The sequence below is a fragment of the Scyliorhinus canicula genome, chromosome 13, assembly GCF_902713615.1.
Source record: "Scyliorhinus canicula chromosome 13, sScyCan1.1, whole genome shotgun sequence".
Taxonomy (NCBI): domain Eukaryota; kingdom Metazoa; phylum Chordata; class Chondrichthyes; order Carcharhiniformes; family Scyliorhinidae; genus Scyliorhinus; species Scyliorhinus canicula.
Window position 1 is genome coordinate 60,054,054 of NC_052158.1, and position 22,512 is coordinate 60,076,565.

The 22,512-nt window shown below is 47.2% G+C and overlaps 1 protein-coding gene across 1 annotated transcript in view; it reads right to left on the reverse strand.

The window, feature by feature from the left end:
- Positions 1–507: 507 nt before the first annotated feature.
- LOC119975862 (inhibitor of growth protein 5) overlaps positions 508–22,512 on the reverse strand; it is a 31,959-nt gene continuing 9,954 nt past the window's right edge. The window contains exons 5-8 of the mRNA XM_038815741.1: positions 21,952–22,045; positions 21,004–21,139; positions 913–974; positions 508–548 (exon numbers count right to left, since the gene is read on the reverse strand). Coding sequence (XP_038671669.1) covers positions 509–548; positions 913–974; positions 21,004–21,139; positions 21,952–22,045 — 332 coding nt within the window. The 3' untranslated portion in view covers position 508. The remainder of the gene's footprint in view (positions 549–912; positions 975–21,003; positions 21,140–21,951; positions 22,046–22,512) is intronic.

Sequence of the window (22,512 nt, forward strand, 5' to 3'; positions counted from 1 at the left end):
AGAGCGTAAATCCCAGTTTCAAGGTACTGGTATCTCTAGGAACGAAGGGAGCAAGAGGTGGAGTAATCAGGTTACTAAAGCCAATGTTTTATTGCTATACTTTCAATACGGTGACTTCCAAAAAATATATAATTGGGTTGCGTAATTCCACAATGTTCTCTAACTTTAACAAGGACCCCTGTACATTCTCACATATCATTCCCATTTATTAATGGCACTGCCAGGCCTAATCACGTTGACCCTGAAATAATTCAATAACTATCATGGACTGTGCCAGCTTATTGAGCTGCAGATGCACCTTCAATGTCCAAAAGCAGTTGTGTGCCTGGATATGATATATCAAAACTTCAATTGGTTTCATTGAACCGATCTTAGGAGTGAAATAAAAAAGACCCCTCCCCACCCACCCACCCCAGACACAAATTAGGGAAGGTTAAACAAAATTTCAACAATTTGAAGACACATGAACATAAAACACAACTTGGAGGCAAGTGAACAGGGAGTAGATTCATTTCTTTTTCCTTTCCTGGATACATCGTGGGCAGAACCTGTACATAAACAAGAACAGAGAAGTAAACAAGCAGTCTTCAACATGTGCTTTACAATGTTATTCTTTCAATTCCTTATCCTCTTCCTCCCCATCTCCTAAATTGAATTATTGTGACTCATCCCTCCAAAGCCTGGCCACGGAAAGCACAACTAAAGGTCTTGTTGCAACACTTGAATCTGTGTGAATTATTGCACTTTGCTGTTGCTTTCGTGTGAATTAACACAATATCGAGAACTCTATCATAGCTATCACCACTTCTGGAACCAATGACAAACACATTCTGCCTGCAGGATAATTTTTCTGACACAACACCTTGCTTTTACCAAGTGGAACTGTGAAATACTTGTGCTGGTCAACCTTACCATTTTCCTTTCGGTTTTGTTGCGAGGTCCACACAGGCAAAGTGAAACCACTCAATTGGGCACTATTGATAATAAAGCAGAAATGAACTGATTAATCCCACAGTCACCCACATCAAACAACTGGCATATAGCTACAACAACCACCAAACAGAATAACTTTTAAATCTCCACTTGTAAATCCAGCTGAACTCAAGTTAACAGTTTGGATCTGCAGTTTAGCTCCAAGTGTAGATTGTAGTGTCAAGTCCCTGGAATTAAATGAGCATCTACTGTTGATACTTAAAGCACCAATGATAATTAATTGTAGCTGTGCAATGGTTGGCAGCCAAGTGAGACCTTGGAGAGGCTAGAAGTGACCTTGCAGTACATGGTTATATCTACTGTTGAGATCAGCACAGCTGACTTTGGAACTCGATCCCTTGTTCATGCACTTGGATTAGGGATAGATGTGTCATGCAGAGGGCAATTAAATCAAATAAAAACTATTGAAAAAAAAAGAGGCAGAAGGGGAATTTGTGCAAGCAAAACTGGGCTGATACCATGTTTACAAAATGGTCAGGTTCCAGCCACTCCCTCCACCTAAACCTTATATAAAGAACATTTCCAACAATAAATTTTCAACTCAAGCGGTGTTTTTCCAAAATAATATCAAGAATACTCAATGTACAAATATGGAGTTACTTTATAACCAAAGGCAGCTTGAACAACTCATAGAATCTCCGGCACGGAGACAGGCCCTTCAGCCTAAACTGGTCCATTCCAACTAAAAAGCCCATCTAAGCTGACTCCATTTGCCTGCATTTGGCTCATATCCCTCTGAACCTTTCCTATCCATGTATTGGTCCAAATGCCTTTTAAATGTTGTCAATGTCCCTGTCTCAACCACTTCCTCTGGGAGCTCATTCCATATACCGCCTCTGTGTAAAAAGGTTGCTCCTCAGGTTCCCATTAATTCTTTCCCCTCTTAAACCTATGCCAGTTGTAGTGTCACAGATCTGGCTATTTCTGCTTTCACCTGAACGGTCTTCCCCCCAACAGTATCCAAAATGGTATACTTGTTTACGCGGGAATGGTCACAGGGGACTCCTGCACTCTCTGCCTGCTCCCTTTGTCTTTCCTGGTGGTCACCCAGCTACTCTTTGCCTTCACCTTAGGTGTGACCACCTCACTAAAACTCTTATCTATAAACTGTTCAGCATCCCTGATGATCCCGAGTGCATCCAGCTCCAGAACTCTATTGTCTCCCGGTACTGCAGCCCGGTGTACTTCCCACAGCTGTAGTGATTAGGGACAACGGAATTCTTACTGACCTCCCACATCCTGCAGGAGGAACATATCTGCCCTCATTGCCATCCCAACTGCAGCAAGACTAAGAGGAATTATCCGAGATTACCTGTACTCTGCTGAGACGCCACATGCCAAAGGCTCTCGAGCCAAAGCCTCACCACTTAAGCACTCCGCTGCAAATTTTCTAATCTCTCCCTCCCTTTGTCTTTCTCTTGCTTGTGTTCCTCACAGTGACTGGTGTTTTTTTGGTTAGAGGAAGAGGGAGTGAGGCAAACACTGAAGTAGTGTTTGGGGTTTAACTGTCCCTCGACAACAGCTTCTCCACAAACCACTTTCTGGAAGCACTGACCGCCCGATGCAAATCTTGCCCACATCAGCCAATCAGCGTCATTGCTCTGCTGGACGCTTGCCTTCACTCGAACATGGAGGGTGCCTTGCTGAGGTCCACTTTTTGGAAGCACTGATCGCCGCCTGATGCAAATCTTCCCCACAGCAGCCAATCAGTGTTGCCACTCTGCTGGACGCTGTGACATTTGTTGGTGCTGAATAGAAACATGAAGTTCTTGCAGCCTAACACATGCTCCAAGGGGCAGAGGAACATATAAAATAGGAGCAGCAGTCCATTCGGCCTATCGAACCTGCACCGCCATTCAATTAGACAATGGCTGATCTTCTACCTCAATGCAATTTTCCCACACTATCCCCATATTCCTTTAATATTTTATTAATTAGAATCTATTGATCTTGGTCTTGAACATACTCAATGATCGAGCCTCCAGTGTTCCAATATTGAGAATTCCAAAGATTCACCACCCTCTGATTGAAGAAATGCCTCCTTATCTTGGTCCCAAATGGCCTACCTCTTATTCTTGAAACTGTGTCCCCTAGTTCCAGACTATCAGCCAGTGGAAACACTCTTTCTGCATCTATCTTGTTGAGCCCAGTAAGAATATTGTATGTTTCAATGAGATCCCCTCTCAATCTTTTAAACTCTAGAGAACATAGACCCGGTCTCCTCGATCCCGTCTCAAAGGAAAATCCAGGAACCAATCTGCTGAAGCTCGTTGCACTCCCTCAATGACAAGTATCTCCTTCCTTCATTAAGGAGACCAAAATTGTATGCAATCCTCTAAGTGTAGTCTCAACAAAGCTCCATACAATTGCAGCAAGACGACTTCCGGTGGCGTGGGCGCGCAGGGCGGCCGCAGCACGAAGAGCTCCCGCCGGTGGCCGCGACGATTTCGGGAAAATCCCAGAGTTTCGACGCACCCCCCGACTACTGTCGGCCTTTGGGGCCGTCGCGAGCAGCCAGTGGGGCCGGTTCAAAAATCGGTGAAGAATCCCGCGCGGGTGTTGGGGCAGCGGGGGCTGAGGTCCTGGGCCCAGCGCGGCGTCGGGGCCAGAGCAGCGGGGGCGGAGCTACGAGGAGGCCAGAGGAGGCAGGCCCGAGTCCAGGGCACCATGTAAGAGCGGTGTCCCACGACGGATGGCTCCCACTTAGGAGGAAGAAAGAAAGCTGGAACCTGGTCCCAGGGGAGTTCTGGATGAGTACAGAGGGGAAAGGAAGAGAGCTGGAAGATTTAAAGAAATTTAAAGAAGTTTGGTGAAGTTTTTTTCCCTCCCCTTTGTCTTTAAAAAAAAGAATAATTCAGATTGATGAAGAACAGAAGGGTTGAGGGAGAGAGAGGAGAAGAGAAAGAAAGTGAAAAACAATAAGCTGCTAAAGGATGCAAAAAGCAGCGAAGAAAGGAGGAAACGCGGGGTCGCCGCTGAAGGAGAAGACGAATAAAAGTGGTGATAGGATGGCGGAAGCTGAAATGCAAAGCGGGGCCGCACTATTTACGGTGGAGAAGGTGACCGAGGTGATGGCGGGGGAGCTGGAAAAACAGTTTGCGAGGCACATGGAGGCCTGGAAAAGTAGACAGCGGCCGCATTAAAGTTACTGGTGGAGGAGGCAATCGCCCCCATAACTGCCCCGTTGAAGGTGGCGGTGGCAAAGGCATTGGCCGAGGTGAGAGAGCAGGGCGAGAAGTTGAAAGAAGTGGAGGAAGCCATGTCACGACACAGTGACCAGGTCACCTCGATGGGAGATGAGTTGCGGAGGGCTGTGGAGATTAATATAGGTCTCCGAGCAAAGCTGGAAGACTTGGAAAACCGCTCAAGGCGGCATAATTTGAGAATTGTGGGCTTGCCCGAAGGGACAGAGGACCCAAGGCCAACACAATACTTTGCTAAGTTGTTGGCGGAGCTGATGGGGGAGGGTGAGAGCCCCTCCCAGTACAAGCTAGACCGAGCCCATCGGTCATTAAGGCCGAAGCCCAAAGTGAATGAGCCGACATTCAGTAATGATGTGCTTCCATAAGTTTTGCGTGAAGGAGAAGGTATTAAACTGGGCGAAGCAGAAGCGGGAGATACTATGGGATGGTACTACGGTCCGGATCTACCAGGACTTGACGGTGGAGTTGGCAAACAGACGAGCGGCGTTTGGGCGAGTGAAGGCGACATTGTATAAGGGGGTACGGTTTGGTATGGTGTACCCAGCAAGGTTGAGGGCAACGTATAACGGCAAAGATTTTTATTTTGAGACAGCGGATGCGGCTGAGGCGTTTGTGAAGGCAGAAGGCTTGGGACAGACATGAAGAGCGGAGCTGGAAGAGAGACTGTGGACTGTGTTTGAACAGCTGGAAAATGTATAAATTTTATAACTTTCCTTTTACGGCTTTGTATTGTAATCTACTTCTCTTTGTATTGTTATAGAGTTTAAGTTAATGGTGGGTTGATGGGCGATCTGTGTTGCGACGGTTACATGTTATGTTAGTGAATTGTATGGGTTGGATTGTTGGGTTTGGTTTTTTTTTTCCTCTGGGACTGGGTGGAAGGGGAGGATATGTCTTGGCGTGGGGGAGCCACCCGCACTAGCTAGCTAAAGTCAGTCAGCTCGTGAACGGAGGTGAGAGAGAGGAAGGGTTGGATGCTGGGGGATGTTGTTTCTGGGGGAAAGGTAGGGGGGGAGGAAGGGGTTTGATGTTAACAATGGACAGGGGCGGGTCAGGCTTATGGGGCAGGGCCCGGTGGTGTGTTGTTAGTGGATAAGAAAGGTGGGGGGGGGGGGGGGTGAGAGACCCCCAGTAAGGATAGTTACGTGGAACGTGAGAGGGCTAGGAGGTCCTGTCAAGAGTGCTTACGCATCTTAAAAGTCAGAAAATCGATGTGGCAATGCTGCAGGAGACTCACTTGAGGGTGAAGGACCAGGTGAGACTTAAAAAAGGTTAGGTTAGCCAAGTGTTTCACTCTGGATTTGATGGAAGGGCTCGAGGGGTAGCAGTGTTGGTCAGCAAAAGGGTACGCTTCCAGATGGAGACGGTAGTGGCAGATCAGGGGGGTAGATATGTGATTGTGGCCGGGACACTGGATGGGAGATTAGTGGTGCAGGTAAGTGTATACGGTCCCAACTGGGACGATGCGGGATTTGCAAGGAAGGTGTTTGGAGCCATTCCTGACTTGGACACACACGAGCTGATTTTGGGGGGGGGGGGGACTGGAACCTGGTGCAGGAGCCAAGGTTGGACAGATCACGGCGGCGCTCGCTGGTCCCATCAGGTTGGGGGGGCGCAAAGGTGCTAGCTGGGCTAATGATGGAAATGGGAGTGGTAGACCCTTGGAGGTTCCTGCACCCAGGGGAATGGGAGTACTCGTTTCAGCAGTCCATAGGGTATACTCGTGGATTGACTTTTTTGTGGTGGGAAAGACTTTGCTGGCTGGAGTCAAGGGATCGTAAAACTCTGCAATTGCTGTGTCGGATCACGCACCACATTGGGTGGATATGGTGCTGGAGAAGGGGGTAGCGCAGAGGCCGGGGTGGAAACTGGATGTGAGGCTTTTGGGGAACCAAGTATTCTGTGAAAAAATTGAAAAAGTAATTAAGGAATATGTAAGATTCAACTGTACGGGTGAGGTGTCAATGGCAGTCGTCTGGGAGGCTCTAAAGGCGGTAGTGAGGGGTGAGGTAATTTTGTTTAAGGCCAGGGTGGACAAAGAGGAAAGGTTGGAGCGGCAGAGGCTAATAGATGAGATGTTGGAGGCAGATAGGAGTTATGCGGAGGATGGGGACCCAGCGATGCTGGGAAAGAGGAATGAACAACAGGCGAGCTTCAACCGACTATCCACCAGGAAGGCGGTGCGCCAACTGAGGCGAGCGAGGGGTGCAGTTTATGAGCATGGAGACAAGGCAAGGTATGTTAGCAGGTCAGCTCCGGAGGGAGGCAGCAGCAAGGGAAATTCTCCAGGTAAGGGATAGGGCCGGGAAGTTGGTGGTGGTTCCGGAGCTGATTAACAAGGTTTTTGAGGAATTCTACGAGGTCAGAGCCACCCGGGGAAGACAGTGAGATGTTGGAATTTCTGGATGGGTTGGAGTACCTGAGGCTCGGGGAGGGAGACAAGGCTACATTAGAAGGAGCAATACTGGAGCAAGAGATAAAAGACGCGATTGGGAGGATGCAGTCGGGGAAGGTGGCAGGGCCGGATGGGTTTCCAGTGGAATATTATAAAATATTTAAGGATAAGTTGGCACCCCTGATGGTAGGGATGTTTGAAGAGGCGATAGGGAAGGGAGTGCTGCCGCAAACCTTGGGGCAGGCATCGATTTCACTGTTGCTTAAAAAGGATAAGGATCGGACGGAGTGTGGGTCGTATAGGCCCATTTCACTTCTTAATGTAGACGCAAAGGTATTGGCAAAGGTACTGGCGGGTAGGCTGGAGGGGTGCCTCCCGAAGATGATAGGTGAGGATCAGACAGGGTTCGTGAAAGGGAGGCAGCTGTTTTCGAATATTAGGAGGGTCTTCAACGTCGTTATGGCACCGGCGGAAGGGAAGGAAACAGAGGTGGTGGTGGCACTGGACGCCGAGAAGGCGTTTGATCGGGTGGAATGGGGGTACCTGATGGCAGTGCTGGAACAGTTTGGGATTGGACCAAGATTTGTGAACTGGGTAAAGTTATTATATAAGGAGCCGAAGGCGAGTGTCCGCACGAACAATATCAGTTCAAGATACTTCTCTCTCCACCGTGGGACGAGGCAGGGATGTCCTATGTCCCCCCTGCTGTTTGCGCTTGAGCCGTTGGCCATCGCATTAAGAAGTTCGGGAGCATGGAAAGGAATAGCGAGGGGGGTGGATAGAGCATAGGGTGTCCTTATATGCCGATGACTTGCTGCTGTATGTGTCGGAGCCGAGTGTGTCGATAGGAGGAATATTGGAGTTGCTGCAGGTATTTGGGTCTTTCTCTGGGTACAAGCTGAACTTGGACAAGAGTGAGTATTTCGTGGTGTCTCAACCAGGGCAGGGGTGGTGGGGCTGCCATTCCGTCGGCAAGGGACTCACTTTAGGTATTTGGGGCAACAGGTTGCCCGGGAGTGGGGAAGGCTTCGCAGATACAACATCACTAGTTTGGTGGGGAGAATGAAAGCTGACCTGGAGGCAGTTTCGCCAACACTTCAGGTTGGGGGCATGGTCGACGGAAATGCCGATCCCGGAAAACCACAGATTTGAGCCAGGGAGGTGGGACGGAAGCTTTCGGAAATGGGAAGAGAAGGGGATTAAGACCCTAAAAGATTTGTTTCCTCAGGGTTGATTTGCAGGATTGAGGGAGCTGGAAGCGAAGTATGGGCTGGAGCAGTGTAGCCACCGAAGCTGGCCAATTCCCGACATAAAATGGAACATTGAGTTGCATGCAGGGAAAATTGGACAATGTCAGGGAGCAAGCAGGTTGCAGAACCTCTCTGTGGATTCTGTCTGTGAAGAAACCAGACAGCATAGAAACTAGCAAGCTGCGCATATTAATTGAGCGATTCCCGGTGATTCCCGGGCACAATGGACACAATTAAGAATAACAGCAGGAGTCCCGGACAATAAGTTACAAACAGCCCCAAGAACCGCCCAGCGATCGGGAAACAGCCCCAGTATTGGGGAATTCAAACCAATCGATTGGTAGAGGTCCTATCGATTGCAAGCAGGTACAGGGTCCGCCCAGATGGGCGCGAGGCCCCTGGGACCTATAAAAGTAAGGTCCCAAGACGAATTCGATCTCTTAGCCGGCCCTCCCAGCAGAACACCTTTGCAGCAGCTCTCCAGGAACTTGACCGTGAGAAGGAGAGGCCTGGCCAATTGCTACACCGACAAGTAAGTGTCATACAACGCCCGCTATGAGAATAGACACCCCTGACCCCTTTAGTCCACACCAACTGAAAGCCTGCGGATCCAGGACAAAGCAAGAGGCCATTGTTCCCTGATCCGGCAGTTCCTTTATTCCAGATAAGTATTGGCCTAGTAGTGATAGGAACAGTTTAGTCTTCGTATTATGTGCATGAGTAGTAAATAACTGTGTAATAATAAACGTGTCTTGTTTGAACTTACAAACTGGTGTATTGAGTCATTGATCTGAACTTGAACCTTGTGGCGGTACGATAAAGATACCGGGCGACTCTAGAGCTAAGGAATAAAACAGAGCCAATTGAGTGTAAAGCACACTCACCCAGAACGAGCAACATTTAGTGGCGACTCCGCCGGGACTCGACTAGAAGTGGCCCCCCCACTCCGAGAGAACCCAGCAATTTGAATCAGAAATCCAATTGGGAAAAGGAAAAACCACAAGTGTTCAAGTAGTTCACATCAATCCTCATAATTCGGAAGTGTGTTTTTGCATGCGTAACTAACAGGGTTATAAGGTAAAACAGAGAGATTTTTTGTTGCGGCAAACTGTCAGGAGTTTATACTTCGGAAAATAGCGAAAGCTGTACCCGTAATTTATAACGCCGCCTTAGCATCCCTTGTTCTAAATTTAAGAGAGAGCATTGAGAAAGAGATGGCCTTGCAGGCAATGGAATGCCTCATGCACCCCCAAGAGTTTGTGGTCGCAGCGACCAGCAGAATAGGTCAGTGTCCCGTTTGGGAACAAGAGATCAGGAAGTACCTCAAAGGGAAAGGATGGCCCCTTTGGAGCGAATTCTGTTCGAATGAGGAAACAGGGAGCATAGGACATACTTGGTGGGAGGACCTGAGCGCAATTCACAAAAGGAATCTAGGTAAAGCACGTAAGCCGATGGCAATTGTGTCCTGTCTGGCACAATTGCGAGGCACAGAGATGGTCGTCAGGACGCTCCGAGCAGAATTAGAGGAAAGGCATCGCATGAGTAAGGTGGATGTCAGTGATATAGAAAGAGAGAATCTAGAATTAAGAAAGAAGTTGGCAGATAAGGATAGAGAGGTGGATGATGCCAAGAGGGCACACTAGTCTTGTCTAGCCCATCTGAGCAGCTCCCAAGTACAATATGAAAAAGCCTATCAGGATGTGCAGCGTGCAGTCTTGATAAGACAGGAATCAGAAAAGCAGGTAGAGGCATTGAAGAAGCAGTGCAGCGACCTGAAGGCAGCTTTAAGAGCACTCCATGCTGCCACCACTGAGCAAAGGCAAAGTACAGTGGACCATGCAAAGTGTAGGAAGCAGATTGCGGAGCTGCAATCTCTGCTTTCTGTGCAGAATGGCTTCCAAGATACTTTTGGAACGCAACTAGAGGAAGAGAATGCACCAGATTGGCAGGAGTTAAGGGAGACAGTGCAGCGATATGTTCAGGGAACATGTGTGCTAGAAACGCAGCAGCAAAGGAAAGCGCCCCAACCCCCCACAGATCAGATAGCACCCGCACCAATAAACCCAGTCACCACCCAACGAAAAGCAACCGCAGACGGCGCACCCGAGATCACTTACACCACCCCTTTAACCGTGACTCAACTAAGGGACGCGTGTGAGAAAATCACCCCGTTCCTCCCCACCTCAGACCCCCACCAATTCTCTGCGAAAGTTAAACAGCAGGCGACCATGTTCGGCCTTGATGAGCGAGAGCAGGTTAAGCTCACAGTTTTGAGTTTAGACTGGTCAGTAGTAGCAGCCCTCCCCGACCTACAGAACGTTGGAGGAGGCACCCTCGAGGAAATGCATACAGCTATTTTGGATGCTATAGGGTATAACAGAGGAGACCCAGTAGAAGGCCTAAACAGATGAAGGCAGAAAAAGACCGAGCACCCCACAGCATTTGCAGGAAGGCTGTGGATTCACTTCACTGCAGTTTTCGGTAAATTAGACCGCGCACATTTGACCCATGATAACATGGCTAAATGGACCCGCACTCTTATCTCCTACGCCACAGAGGCAGGACAGAAAGCCTGCTCTAATTACGACCCCTCAGAAGAGGCCCATAATGAAAAATGGGTCCGCACTTGGGAGCAATCTATTCATGGTAAGACAGCATTTAAGAAGCCCCAGGAGGCGCAAACCGAGGTAGACATTCAAGCAGTAGAGGGCACCAAAACCCCGCATGGGTAAATGAGGGACAGAACAGCCCCCCACAGAAGTCGCAGAAATGCTATAACTGGACAACTGGGACACTTTGCACGGGAGTGCAATGCCCCACAGAAATCGCAGAGAAGCCAGCAGACAGGCACTCTGAACAGGAATAGAGCAAAGCCCATTCACAGTATAGGGACGCAGTCAGGACAGACCAATGTGGACGGAACGGACTGATGGTGTTCGGGTTCCCCCACTTGGGTCTGTGACACCCTCTGGGACAGATCCGGACGACCGGTAGTCACAGCGAAAATTCGGGGACAGCCCATTGAATTACTCTGGGACACAGGAGGGTCCTGCACGACCATAAATTCCGCCACCATGTTTCAAAAGGACACGTGGCCCAGTACAGCCACAATAACACTCAGCGGCTTTACAGGACACTCACAGCAGGGACACATTACAGCCCCTGTACCCATCCAGCTAGGGAATATTTCCACCAGACACCCAGTTGTTTTAATAGTTCTGCCCCACACAGCAGAACACATACTCGGAATTGATTTCATGAATGCACACAGCCTGTCATTCGACCCAGTCAATCAGTGTGTCTGGCGAATGGCAAGGTCTGAAAGAGCCCCTGCAACGCTCACAGTAGGCGAGTATGAAAACAGGATTAGCGCAGTTGGATATTATTGCTTTGATCCGACCACGCTCTCCACAGACAGACAGGTTAGGGCAGTTTTAAACAGCAACCAATCAGCATTTGCCAGTCACAGGCACGACTGCAGCATAAAGACTGGATCCGTTCATGTTACAGGACATGACCCTAAACCCCAGCGACAATACAGATTTCCCCAGGAAGCAGAGGGAGAAATCGCCAAAGTAATAGAGAGCTTATTAGAGCAGGGCGCACTTAGATCAGTAGCCTCAACTGATAATGCACCGATTTGGCCAGTGAGGAAGCCCGACGGATCATGGCGTCTGACCATTGATTATCGGGAACTCAATAAAGTCACCCCCGCAGTAGCCCCCACGGTAGCAACAAGTCCCGAGACCATGCTCAAGCAGGGACTCAACTCCATGTATTTTATGGTTTTCGACATTCGCAACGGCTTCTGGTCAATCCCATTGGCGAAGGCGTGCCAGTACAAATTCACATTCACTTTTAAAGGTCAGCAGTACACGTGGACATGCCTCCCACAAGGATTCCACAATTCCCCCTCCATTTTCCACCGACAGCTGGCAAATGGATTATCAAAATTTTCCCGACCCGAATGTCTGGTACAGTATGACACCAAGGCAGAGCACATCACGCTTCTGTCTGAACTCCTGGAACTTCTGCAAACAATTGGATATAAAGTGAACCCCAGAAAGGCCCAAATATTGGAGAGTAAAGTCATGTATTTGGGTACAGTCATCACGCACGGCAAACGCGAGATCGAGTACAAAAGAATTGACTCGATCGTCAAATTGCCCCTTCCCCAAAATGTTTCAGCCCTCTGGTCGTTTTTAGGACTGGTTGGGTACTGTCGGAACCACATTGACGATTTTGCGACAAAAGCACCCCCCCTTTCAGACCTCCTTAAGAAAGGAGCCCCTTGGGAATGGCTTCCGCAGCATACGGATGCTGTGGACGATTTTAAAAGAGCCCTTAGCGCAGCCCCCGCACTCCAAGTTCCAGACCCGCTTTCCCCCTATGCAATTGAGGTAGCAAGCACAGATCTGACCCTCTCTGCCGTGCTCCTTCAGGAACGTCACGAGCAGCTACGACCAGTGGCTTATGCCTCCTGACTTTTAGACCCAGTATAGCAAGGATTTTCAGCCTGCTAAAGGCACCTACTCACAGTATTCTGGGCAGTAAAGTACTTTTCGTACCTTACCGGACTCAACCCCATAACGATTCTGACCGAACACACCCCCACACAGCTTCTATTGGACGGACGACTGAAGGACGGTTCAGTTAGCCAAATTAGAGCAGCTAGGTGGACCCTTCCTTTACAGGGACGGGACATCACAGTTAAACGGACAAAGACACACACCTTCTTAGCAGACAACCTCCAATACCCAGGACAACCCCGTGAATGCGAGATAGTAGCCCCCCTCCACAACACAGGACCCTTCATTGCAAAGACGCCCCCCAGGAAGATAGGAAGTTCAACTCAAAGCCCCAGCACACAGACACGTGTGCCCCCTTGAAGATTTATGTGGATGGTTCATCCACTGTTTTAATGGTGAGCGCATAAGAGGATGCGGCATCTATGTAGAGGACGCGCAGGGACGCGCATTAGAAGAGATAGCTTTAAAGTTACCCAGTCACTTAGGCGCGCAGGCAGCAGAGCTCGCGGCCATAGCTAACATAGTGAACCACCCAGATTTGTTCCCCAGCCCAGCAGATATATATTCTGATAGTCTACATGTCTGCAACAGTTTGACGGAATTTCTACCCCTGTGAAAGGCAAGAGGTTTTGTTTCCGCAGATGGAAAGCCCCTTCCATAGCCCCATTGCTCCGCCATATCCTAGAACAGGCAAAGGATAGGATTTACGGAATAATTAAAGTAAGAAGCCATCATCGGTTACCCCCCCCTGGAAATGTGAAAGCCGACGCACTGGCAAAAGCAGGTTCCAGGCACGGACATTTTTGGACACCCCCCCGGTAGCGCCCCTGAGAGTTCAGTTCAGGTCTCACAGACCAACATTGAGGATTTAATATAGGCCCAAAAACAGGACAGCAATCTCAGGGAGATTTTGAGAGGAAAGTTTTCGGCCCAGTATGACAAGTTTAAACACGCTCTGACCACACATGATGGTGTGGTTCTGAAAGATAAACTGTATGTGGTTCATGAGAAGGACAGGAATCAAATGATTTGCCTATTCCATGACAGTCATGGACACCAAGGGATAGACCCCACCAAGCCCACCTGAGACAGCTCTGTTGGTGACCAGATTTTTTTTTTAAATAAATGTTTTTATTCAGTTTTCGTATTTTATATTGAACAAATTACAAATTGTTAGGAGAGAGAAACAAAAAAAAACAAACAAAAACAAACACGCAAAAATTAACATACATATTTACAGGTAAGCATCTTCGTAGTAGTAACTGCGGCCCCCCCCCCCCCTCAACATGTTTATTTAGCTTGGTTTTGGGCCTTAGCTAGCCATCGAACCCCCGTAACGAACCTGTAGCCCCCCCCCCCCCCTCCCGCTACCTTCCCCCGACTATTCTTCCTCTTGTACATTGGCCACAAATAGGTCCCGGAACAGTTGCATGAATGGCTCCCACGTTCTGTGGAAGCCGTCGTCCGACCCTCGGATGGCAAATTTGATTTTCTCCATTTGGAGAGATTCCGAGAGGTCGGACAGCCAGTCCGCAGCTCTGGGCGGTGCTGCTGACCGCCAGCCAAACAGGATTCTACGGCGGGCGATCAGGGAGGCAAAGGCAAGGGCGTCCGCCCTCCTCCCCAGGAATAGATCTGGCTGGTCTGAAACCCCGAAGACCGCCACTATCGGGCATGGCTCCACCCTCACCCCCACCACTTTGGACATAGCCTCGAAGAAGGCTGTCCAGTACTCCACAAGTCTGGGGCAAGACCAGAACATGTGGGCGTGGTTGGCCGGGCCTCTTTGGCACCGCTCACATCTGTCTTCCACCTCCGGGAAGAACCTACTCATACGGGTTCTTGTTAGGTGGGCTCTATGTACCACTTTTAGTTGCGTCAGGCTGAGCCTTGCGCACGTGGAGGTGGAGTTGACCCTATGCAGTGCTTCGCTCCAGAGTCCCCACCCTATCTCCATCCCCAGGTCATCCTCCCATTTCCTTCTTGTTGTGTCCAGTACGGTGTCGTCCCTATCTACCAGTCGGCCATACATGTCACTACAGTTCCCTTTCTCTAGGATACTTGCGTCCAGTAGGTCTTCCAGTAGTGTCTGTCGTGGCGGTTGTGGGTACGTCCTTGTCTCCTTTCGTAGGAAGTTTTTGAGCTGCAGGTACCGTAGCTCGTTCCCCCCAGCTAGCTGAAATTTCTCTGTCAGTTCGTCCAGTGTTGCGATCCTGTCGTCCGTGTATAGGTCCCTGACTGTCAATGTTCCCCCGTCCTGCCTCCACCTTTTGAAGGTGGCGTCGGTCAGTGCTGGTTTGAACCTATGGTTGTTGCAGATGGGAGCCCTGTTCGACATTTTGGTCAGGCCAACGGTGACCAGATTTGAGAGAAGATGTAACGCATTACATCAAGAATTGTTTAATTTGTGCACAGAATAACCCGGAGAGGTATTCTTAGAAGGCTCAGCTTGGTCACACTCGCCCCGTTAATGGCCCCTGGACTAACCTCCAGATCAATTTTATAGGTCCATTGCCCCCATGCAGGAAAGGCTATTAATATGTTTTGGTGGTAATTGATACATTCACCAAATGGGTAGAGGCATTCCCATCACGAATTAACACGGCCAAAACAACCGCAAAGATCCTACACACCACATCTTTACTAGATGGGGACTCCCCAGAAGTATTGAGCCGGACCAAAGATCTCATTTCACAGGACGGGTCATGAAGAACGTCCTGACCATATTCGGCATTAAACAAAATTTCCACATTGCGTACCACCCCCAGTCAAGCAGTATAGTGGAACACATGAATCGGACTCTAAAATCGACCCTTAGAAAGATGGTCTAGGAAAATAATACGACTTGGGATTCGGTGCTCCCATTCGCACTTCTGTTTTTAAGGAATACGGTTTCAGCTTCAACAGGTTTCACCCCACACACACATGACCGGACGCCCCATGAAAGGTTCTGAATTCCTTTTAGGACTCAACATGACCAGCCCAGAAGTGACGGCCCTCACACACGAGACAGCAGTCAAACAATTAGTGGAAAATTTAAGATCGGCTCAGTTAACAGCCGCAGTTAAATTGGGAAAGAAAAAGAAACAGAGCAAGGCTTGTTTCAACCGGACAGTACATTCCACAGAGTTTCAGGTTGGACAGCAAGTGATCCTGTCTGTTTATAATCCCAGCACATTTCTGGCCCCAAAGTATTCAGGTCCGTACTAAACGGTGTCCTTTTCTGACGGAACCTGCGGTATGTTTGTTGCATGTTTGTTTGTTTGTGTTTTGTTTGTTTTTTCAGAAACAGTAGCTCTGCGGACACACACTCAATCTGTCCGCCGATACCTTTGAGAATTTGCAAGACACCTTATCAGCTGAAATGTCTGAAGTCCAGCCGACAGGCATGTCGGCCAACACCTCTGAGAGCTTGCTAGCTCCAGTTTCATAACTGCTCTTCTGTTTGGAGGACAGAACCTCTCTGTGGATTCTGTCTGTGAAGAAACCAGACAACATAGAAACTAGCAAGCTGCGCATATTAATTGAGCGATTCCCAGGCACAATGGACACAATTAAGAATAACAAATGTCAAGCTAGACTCTTCGGCGCCAGCAGGAGTCCCGGACAATAAGTTACAAACAGCCCCAAGAACCACCCAGCGATCGGGAAACAGCACCAGTATTGGGGAATTCAAACCAATCGATTGGTATGAGATCCAATTGATTGCAAGCAGGTACAGGATCCACCCAGATGGACGCGAGGCCCCTGGGACCTATAAAAGTAAGGTCCCAAGACAAATTCGATCTCTTAGCCGGCCCTCCCAGCAGAACACCTTTGCAGCACCTCTCCAGGAACTTGAACGTGAGAAGGAGAGGCCTGGCCAATTGCTACACCGACAAGTGTCCTACAACGCCTGCTACGAGAATAGACACTCCTGACCCCTTTAGTCCACACTAACTGGAAGCCTGCGGATCCAGGACAAAGCAAGAGGCCATTGTTCCCTGATCCGGCAGTTCCCTTATTTCAGATAAATATTGGCCTAGTAGTGGTAGGAACAGTTTAGTCTTCGTATTATGTGCATGAGTAGTAAATAACTGTAATAATAAACGTGTCTTGTTTGAACTTACAAACTGGTGTATTGAGTCATTGATCTGAACTTGAACCTCGTGGCGGTATCATAAAGATACCTGGCGACTCTAGAGCTAAGGAATAAAACAGAGCCAACTGAGTGTAAAGCACACTCACCCAGAACGAGCAACAGCAGGGAGAAGTGTTTAGGTATTATGCAGGTTCGGGACTTTGCCAGGAAGGAGATACAGGGTTTCCCGGAGGAACCGGCCTCCACGTTCTTGGAGGAGGTTTTGGCGGCAAGTGGACTGGAGAAGGGGACAGTGTCAGCGGTATATGGAGCTATGTTGGAAAAGGATAAGGCACCACTGGAGGGGAACAAAGCGAAGTGGGAGGAAAAATTGGGCGAGGTTATAGAGAAGGGGGTCTGGTATGAGGTGCTCCGGAGAGTGACTGCCTCCACCTCTTGTGCGAGGTTGGGGCTGATACAGCTGAATGTGGTGTACAGGGCACACCTCACGAGGGCAAGGATGAGCCGATTCTTTGAAGGGGTAGAAGATGTGTGTAAACGTTGCGGGGGGGTGGGTGGGCCCGCTAATCAAGTTCATATGGTTTGGTCCTGTCCAAAGCTTGGGGAGTACTGGAAGGAGGTGTTTAGGGTAATTTCCATGGTGGTGCATGTGAAGCTGGACCCGGGAGGCCATATTCGGGGTGTCGGATCAGCCAGGGTTGAAAACGGGTGCGGAGGCAGATATCATAGCCTACTCCTCGTTGATCGCCCGAAGGCGGATCCTGCTGGGATGGAGAGCGGCCTCTCCACCCTGTGCCCTGGCGTGGCGAGGGGACCTGTTGGAATACTTGACCCTTGAGAAGGTTAAGTTTGAACTCAGGGGAAGCTTGGAGGGGTTCTACAAGTCATGGGCACTATTTATTATGCACTTTCAAGAACTGAATAACATCGAACATTAGTTGGGGGGGGGGGGGTGCGGGGGGCTATGTATGTTGAAGATGACTATGGGTAATCCCTGCTTCCTTTTTTTTCTTCTTTGTCATTTGTTTATGTTAACATGCGGGCTGATGTCTGGGCATGGTGAGAGGATGGGATCGTTGTTACTGTTAAGGGGTTTGAGATATTTGTTGTTGGTTATTGATTGTTGTTGGATGTAAATTCGGGAGAAAAATTGTGAAAAAGGAGAATAAAAATATTTATTAACAAAAAACAATTGCAGCAAGACATCTTTACTGTACTCAATTCCTCTTGTAATAAAGGCCAAAAAGGCCTTCCAAATTGCTTGCTCGACCTGCATGCTAGCTTTCAGGTGATTCATGATCAAGCACACCCAGACCACTTTTGCCATCAACACATCTCAATGTCTCACCATTTAAAAAATATTCTGCGAAAGAGTTAGAAATCATACAGGTTTAAATTAAACCTAACGGGCTCCTGCTTGCTAGCTGGTAAATTCTCAAAGAAACTAGTATGAGAATCCTGTTGCTGCAATGGAGACTGTCTACAGATAAGCATTCAAGGAACCTTGTTTTATTAATTAATAATAATCTTTATCAGTGTCACAAGTAGGCTTACATTAACACAGCGATTAAGTTTCTGTGAAAATACCCTGGTCAGCACACTCCGGCACCTGTTCGGGTACACTGAGGGAGAATTCAAAATGTCCAATTCACCCGACAAGCATGTCTTTCAGGACTTGTGGAAGGAAACTAGAGCACCCGGAGGAAACCCACACAGACACCGGGAGCAGATGCAGACTCCACACAGACAGTGACCCAAGCCGGGAATCGAACCTGGGTCCCTGGAACTGTGAAGCAACAGTGCTAACCACTCTGCTACCATTATAGCAAGGATGTAGTCACACAGCTTGCACACAAAAATTCAATTCATCATTATGCAGCTGCAGCTTGTGTGCCTTGCAGAAACATTGGACAATGGGATGGGAGTATGAGTACCACAGCTCAGGCTTTTCTTTATCTTATTTATGTCCAGTAGTTAGTAGATAAGTGGATACAAATACATGCGTTGTGATATTATAATACGTACGTGCCATGAGTATGATTGTTAATTATACTCATATGTAATGCATTATGTAATCCCAATCATCAGTTGTGAATGGACATAGATAATCTCTATAAATACAAATGTATTCTTTTGATTTGTGTATTTCCCAAGTAATTAACATGCACCAAAATATAATTGCCCTGTATTTCCTACGATCGGGGAGCTGGCAAGCCACCGAGTGGATGCTTAGCTCCCCTGTTTGTAGCTAGTATAATGTTCTTGAACTGAAACTCCCTAACTGTCGTCTGCTCTGCTGGGGAATGAGGACCACTTTAGTCGAATTGGCATCAAACTCCTGCAACATTCTATATTTCTCTTTAACCCACCAAAGTGGATAACTTCACATTATATTCCATCTGCCATGTCCTTCTCCACTCACCTAGTCTGTTAAATTGCATTGAAGCCTCTGCATCCTCCTAACAAAGCACATCTTGCCTAGTTTTGTATCAGCAGCAAACTTGGAAATATTTAATTTGATCCCCACATCCAAATCAATGATATAGAGTTGGAATAGCTGGGTCCTGTTCCTTGCAGTACCCCACTACTCACAGTCTGCCAACCGGAGAATAATTTGTTTATTCCCAATCTCTTTTCTGTCCATTAACCAATTCTCAATTCACATCAGTATATCGATCTACATCAGTATATCAATCCCATGAGCTCTAATTTTCTTTACTAACCTGTGTGGGACCTTCTCAAAAGCACTTCTGAAAATCGAAATACACCAGATCCACTGGTTCTCCCATATCTATTTATCTATTTACATCCTCAAAAAGGAGTTTGCACATTTTCCCCTTGTCTACGTGGGTCTCACCCCCACAACTCAAAGATGTGCAGGTTAGGTGGATTGGGCATGCTAAATTGCCTCTAAATTGGAAAATAAATAATTGGGTACTCTAAAATTTATGTAAAAAAATAAATCCTCAAAAAAAACCTCTTAACAGGGTTGTCAAATATAATTTCTTGTTCATAAATCCAGGATGAGGGACAGCACAATGGTTAGCATTGCTGCCTCACAACGCCATTGACCTGGGTTCAATTCCAGCCTTGGGTTACTGTCTTGTGAGGAGTTTGCACTTTCTTCCTGTGTCTGAGTGGGTTTTGTCCAGGTGGTCCGGTTTCCTCCCACAGTCCAAAGAAGTGCAGGTTAGGTGGATTGACCATGCTAAATTTCCCCTTCATGTCACAAAGATGTGTAGGTTAAGTGGGGTTATGGGGTTACGAGGATAGGGCGGAGGAGTGCTCCTAATTAGAGTGCTCTTTAAGAGAGTTGTTGCAGACCCGGTCGGCCAACTGGCTTCCTTCTGCACTGCAGGAATTCTATGGATGGCTCAACCCAATCCAATCATTATTTTCTAAGTGTCCAGTTATCATACCCTCTCTGCTGATGTTAGGCTAACAGGTCCGTAGTTCCATTTTCTCTTCTTCCTTTCTTAAAAAGTAGGGTTACATTTGCTACCTATAAATCTGTAGCAATCATTCCAGAATCTATAATATTTTGGAAGATGACCAGCAATGCACCCACCATCTTTTATCACTCTGGGATGTAGGCAATCATGTCCAGGGGATTTATCAGGTTAATTTCTCTATTACTACTTTTTTACTAATACTAATTTCATTCAGTTCCTAATTCCTGCTAGTCCTTTGGTTCTCTAGTATTTTGGGAGGTTTCTTGTATCCTCCATAAAGTACTTGTTTAGTTTATCAGCCATTTCCTTATTATCCATTATAAATTATCCAGTCTCTGCCTGTCACGGGCTCACATTTGCTTTTGCTAATATATTCCATTTCACATACCTATAGAAAACCATTCCTTGTGTTGTCACGCTCCAAACGTTTCTCAGAATGGGGCTGATTCGTGGACTGATTGCCCAGCTCTTTTAAACTGGTCCACCGCTCTCCGCGCTCGTCTGAACTCAAAAGTTAGGGTAGCTACTTAGATGAACAGCACCTTCTCCCTCACTGCACTGAATTCCATTCTCATACTATTGTATGTGCAGCACTCAGTGACCAGTCTTCGTATTTGCTTATTTCAAGACCGTTGCTTAGCAAGACCGTTCTATTTAAATTAACCAAAATTCTACAGAGATGAGGCAGCACTCATCTCAGAGTGTCGAGAGAAGATACCAGAGAACTCGAGAATCTAGTTCAAATGAGCTATCTAATTAACTACTGTAGCTGCCTCTCTTGCAGGGAGGTTGTTGGGTTTCTCCCCGCTAGGACAAAAAAAAAGTACATTACAGTAATTTCTAAATGCAAATTAGAGTAGATTTTGTAAAGAGATTAACCCTTAAAATTCTCTCACCCACCAGATTTCTAAATTCCTTCTGTGACTAGCTGTGCTCAGTGACCAGTTGCGTTGTGCTTGCTTACTTTTTAGTCATAGTTTAATAAATCTTTACACAGAAATAAGTATCAACAACTCCCTTCACCCAGCTCTACTAAATAGGAATGGTATTTAATAGTGCATTAATAAGAAAACAAAACAAAACACCAGAAATATACTTACATCTGGGTTATCACAGCCTATCATTTCACCATATGAAACCTGGTGACACAGACAGTAGGTGGGTTCATTGGGGTCAACTGGCATGTCCAACACATCAGATGGGTGCATTTTCAAAACAGAATCAGAGTATTCTGGCCTAGAGAAGGAAAACCAAAGTCAGTTCTAGATGCAAGCTTCTTGCAGACATCTTTATGCTCCCCTGCAGAGAGAAGCCAAAAGCTTAATGTCGGAAACCTCTAAGCTTGAGGACTGGCTAATCCAAAGTACTACCTCCAATATGGAACTCTACCCACTGTCCCCTGCTTCCTTCTGTTCTCAAATGAATGAAAACAATCCAACATTATCGAAAATTAAACTTGGACTTCTACACCACCTTTCATGATCTGAAGACATCCCAAAGCACTCTACAACCAATGAAGTACACTTGCAGAATAGTGACTATTGATTTGTAGGAAACCTCTTTGGATTGTGTTAACAAATCAACTGATTGTTTCAAACTGGTCTGGTAATGTGGGTGAAGCCAATTTTTAAAATCTACTTCACTGCATACACTGGTTTGGCCTTAAAGGTCACAAAGACATGGGATCAGTTCATTCAGACTGTGATCCAGTTAAGCAATGTCAAGTAAACCTCTTCATCAGTCTTGCAGTTAGTATGATGTTCAACATCAGTATCCTGCTGCTCCTGAGAAGGCTGTCACTTCCTCCTTCCTGACAGAAGGCCAAACAAACTTGTCACATGGCTTGCACAGAACAAATCCATACTTTGAAGAAGTGTGCAAAATTTAAAATGATGAATCTCATCTCACGCCCAATATTTCATTGTGAATATGCACCTGCTGGTTACCGCACTGACATTATGGGATTGTGCAGGGATGGTGTGGGGAAATGAAATTAAAATGAAAAAGATCAACAATTCTGTTTATTTTAAGTCAAACATCCATCCTACCCTGCTTTCTGCTTCTTTTTCTTTGGTATATCATCATCAGATCCATGTCTGCCACGACCCCGAGACCCCCTCTTGTCTTTCTGGCCTCTGCCTTCTATAAAGGGAGAGAAAGAGAGGCACATTAGATGTGTGGAAAGTAGAGTGTATAGGTAGCTCAACTTTTCAGTTAGTTTTAGTATTTTGAGTTTCAACTAATCTTTTTCTCCTGTTGCCAGGAGGGTTTGTACTTATTCTACTGCCTTCTCTTAGGGAATGGATATTTTCTATGTCACATGTATAGCAAAGGGAGGAGGAGTTTTGCCTGGACACAATAAAAACAGAAAATGCTGGAGATACTCAGCAGGTCAAGCAATATCTGTGGAAAGATAAACAGAGTACATGTTTCAAACCTTTTATCAGAATGGAGAAAGGCTAGAAACATTAAACGTTTTAAGCAAGTGAAAGGTATGCCTGTCAGAGAAACAATAAATTGGAAGGTATGTGATAGGGCGGAAGACAAGTGATTAATTGACAGAAGAGTTGGTGGTGCAATAGCAACGGCAGTGGTCGGGAGGAGAAATG